Source organism: Plasmodium gonderi (genome assembly GCF_002157705.1).
Source record: "Plasmodium gonderi DNA, contig: Pgo-contig_287, whole genome shotgun sequence".
In the NCBI taxonomy this organism is placed as follows: domain Eukaryota; phylum Apicomplexa; class Aconoidasida; order Haemosporida; family Plasmodiidae; genus Plasmodium; species Plasmodium gonderi.
The window spans coordinates 3,775-8,161 of record NW_021629193.1 but is presented as its reverse complement, the minus strand read 5'-3'; the positions used below and the strand labels follow the sequence as shown (position 1 = coordinate 8,161).

The 4,387-nt window shown below is 18.4% G+C and overlaps 1 protein-coding gene across 1 annotated transcript; it reads left to right on the top strand.

The window, feature by feature from the left end:
* Positions 1-683: 683 nt before the first annotated feature.
* Positions 684-1,681, top strand: PGO_002600 (variable surface protein; the record flags this gene model as incomplete). The annotated part of the gene is made up of 2 exons (XM_028691156.1): positions 684-1,135; positions 1,279-1,681. The coding sequence occupies 2 exons, from the start codon at positions 684-686 to the stop codon at positions 1,679-1,681; spliced, it is 855 nt and encodes a 284-aa protein (XP_028546957.1).
* Between the last annotated feature and the right edge of the window lie 2,706 nt (positions 1,682-4,387).

The following is a 4,387-nucleotide window of genomic DNA, read 5'->3' as shown; positions in this document are numbered from 1 at the left end:
CATGTATTAATGAAAATGTAATTAATTTTAAAAATCAGTACAAAATAATCTATATAGTTATTCATATATAGGATTTTTAAATAACATAAATCAAAACAACCTTGTAATTTATACCGTTTCGATAAAAATATTAATATATAAAACATATCTGTAATTTTAACTATTTATAATATAGTATGGTGGTTTTAATATATATTAATAAAGTATACAATTATTATTCCTTTATCTAGTATGAAATATAAAATTTTAATTCATTTATAGTATGGCAATATATACAGTATATGAGAGGAAAAAATAAGTGTATAACTTCAATTAAAATTATTGCACACATAGTTCTGTTATGTATATACTACCATTATGATGATGAAGTATATTAATTATGTAAATGAATATTTTATATATTATGTAATAATATATATATATAAAAGTTTACCCTTATATTTAACTATATATTAAATTTTATAAATATATATTATATCTCTATTTAGCGCGTATTATCTAAATATATTTTTAACACACTCAATGCTGATAAAACTAATATTACAAGAAAAGAACACTTACAGGCTAAAAATATATTCCAAAAAAAATATAAACAAGAAGCTTTATAAGTTAATTTAAAACATTTTAATCCAAAATATTCTATAAATAATGGTTCCCATAAAATATACTCTGTATACAAAGATATGAAATTTCTGGATGAATGTGATGAAGAATTATTATTAGATCTACCTGAAAAATTAGATAAACATATAGCAAAAGATGAAATAACGAATAAAACATTAGAAAGAGTTCTATTTAATGATTACCCTATAATACATGTTATTCCATTAAGTAGAAGAATTGCTATTATATTGTATAAATTTACTGGGAAAAAAATACATAAGATTGCTGTTCATTCTATATATTATACTTTAGTTATTATTTTAACACATAAATGCAATTCAAATTTATGCCGCAAATATACAGAGTTGAATAATGTAGAATTTCTTACTATAGTGGTTATATGCTTATCACAAATATTATATAATATTGGAAAATTTGATTTTTTAAAAAAATATGAGACTCCTGAAGTGAGAGAAAAAGAATTAGCCAAGAAAAAAAAATGGGAAATTAAGAAAAAGAGAGAACAGAATATGTTAAAATATAAAGAAATAGAAAAACATGGAAAAAACGATTTGGACATCTAAATGAAGTACTATAAGGAAAGATATTATAATAGGAAAGGATTAAGAAAATTTGATCGTTACTGTGAAAAAAAATATTCGATAAAATGGAAAGGATAAATAATATTAATAATAAAAATGTAAGAAAAAGATTATGTAAGAAATATATACTTTATGATGTGTTATATTCATTATTTCAATTATTTTGTATTATTATTATTGTGTTAGACTTGATTAAAAGTACTGTGGTATATGAGACGCAAGAAATAGCATCTGCTGCCTATATCCCTGTTCGTATTTTTATAGAAGATCGTAGAAATTCCCAGGATACGAAGAAAGCATTTGGTAGTATTTTGATGATTTTAGATATACCAAAGGTATTTTTATATATTTATTTCACATTTTTATTATCATTATCATTTATAATTATGGCATCCATTATATACATAATGATAAAAGTTGTAAAATATGAACATTTAAAAGAAAGGAAAACTAAAATGAATTTTATAGAATATTGATCCTTCTGCAAAGAAGTATTAACTAAATTATAATGCCTAAAATAAATATATAGATATCATATTATTACTTCTATCAATAATTCTTAATGTAATGCATATTCCATATATGGATAACTATTAAATTAATCATCGTAATAGTATTTATTTTTTATGGTATGTCTCTATATAAATGTTATTTATTACCAATTATGCATGCAATATTTATATGTTTAAATTAATTACATATAAAATAACATATTATGCGTAAATTTGCTTCAAATTATGAAAATTATTTGCTTATTTTTATGTAACAGCTTAGGGTTTAGGTTTTAGGTTTTAAAATTTATGGAATACTTTAAAATATAGATTTTTTTATTTTTTGAAAGTTTTTTTATGAAATTATTATGTTTATTATATTTATATGATAATTATTGTTATTTATATTATTTATAATGTATTTTATTATTATATAATTCACCATATTTTTTTTACAAATAATTATATGCATGTTATATTCATTCATATAATATATTATAATTTATGTAACCAATTTTTCCAAAATATGTTATTTGATTATCACATATATAGTAATTATTTTATGGTAATTTTTTAACGTATATATATTACCTGATATTTTATGTATACTCAGTTTTATTATATGTACAGCTAAAATGTTTTAGTTTATTTATGACCTTTTAACTGAATATTATTCATCTATATTTTTTAATATTATTATTGATCGTAATTTATATTTGATATAAATAAAGTCTACGTTTAAATTAAATAAGTCATATATTTTTAAAATTACGTCATATATCATGTTATTAAACAATAATAAACATTTTTCTGAACGTTCCTAACTTGCATGTATGTTCTAATATGATAGATAAGTAGTTTTAAGTTTATCATAGTCTTTAATATATTTTGGAAATATAACACTCAAACTAAAGTAATAATAGAAATAATTAAGGTTGTAGAATTTAAAAAAAGTACCTTTAAAGGAAAATATAATGCTTGTTTATCAGAAATAATATATTTTAAAATTTTGTACATACTGTAATTTTAATAAAATATATATAAAAAGGTCTCTTTTCAAATTTATATTTGCAACGAATGCTTTATATACATATAAATTAACACCAATATATGCTTTATATTTCTTATTAAAAACTATTATGCATTAAAAAATTCAGAATATATAATATATTTCATACCATATATATTAATTATCTTTAATAGTCAATTATACAAAATTATCAAATAATTGAGTTTCTATTTAATTATGCTGAACTAATATATAGTTTTGTTACTATTATTTATAGTTAAGAATTTTATATTTTCTCGTAAATTTAAAACATAACAAAAAGTTTAATAATATTGAAATTGTATAAATATGTTAAAAAATAAACATTTCTAATTTAATATAATTATATACATAATACTATTATAATAAAAAAATGATTAGGTGTTATTTATAAAATAATTATATATTCAAAAAAAATATTTTTATTTTAGTATAGCCATTATGTGTTTATGGGTACAGGGCTTATGATTTACATGTTCATGATTCATTATTTAGTATATAGGATACTGTTATACAAAAAATGTTGAATACATAATATTTTGATTTATCATAATTTTCATAAATTATGCATTTGGAGGTTATATAAGATATACAAATTATTAATAATTTTATAGTATTTTATTTTAATATATTATTAAATTTAATTAAGAATTTAAAAAATATTCAGGTGAATTTAACCATTTCTTAATATTAAAAATATTAAGAAAAGATTATTTTATAGTTTGTGCACATAGCAAGAGAATAGGGGAATAATAATAATAATATTATCCTTAATTTTAGAATAAAATTAAATTGTTTATGTTAATGCTATAATTTACTTTATATGTATTCATCAGTGATATAGTAAGACAAATATCATATTGATATGGAATAAATAATATAATCATAAGAAGAACAACAATAAAAACAGAAGTATTTAAATAATAATGAGGGTAAGAAAATGTGAAATTAATTGTAATAGTAAATAACATACCACATCATTGTAAGGTTTAAATTTCCATATAAAAAACATAAATATAGCGATATTTAAAAGAAAAAATAATATAGTGTTATCTTCCATGTTATTACATTTCAATATTGCCATCTTATTAGTAAATATAATTATATATCAGATAATTCTATGTTTAACTTTTATAATAGTTATTAAATAATATTTATATAAAAAAATCATTTAAGTGAAAAATTTCGAATGATTACAATATTCCTACAGTTGTAAAATATATAAGAATATTTAAATATATTAATTTTATATAGTTATTTGTACATAAACTGTATAGTTTGAGCTTATTATTTAATTATTTAGGGAAAATATATGTTTTTATTCCACGGAAAGAAAATGATAGTATTATATTTTTTTTCTCGTATTATATTAAATAGAGATAATAGTCCTAAATAGTAATGATATGCATTATGTAATAATCAAAATTTTTATATATTAAATAATAATATAAAAACTATTATATATATTAATTTAAAATAATTATATTTTTATTATTATGTTTTTTTATTCTTTTTATTTATTAAATACCCATATTCCAAATTTTATACATTAATTCAGAAATGAGTGGAGACATAATTAAATACTAATCAACAATACATGATGTACGTAAGTATGACTTTACAAAAAAATATATGGAAAAATA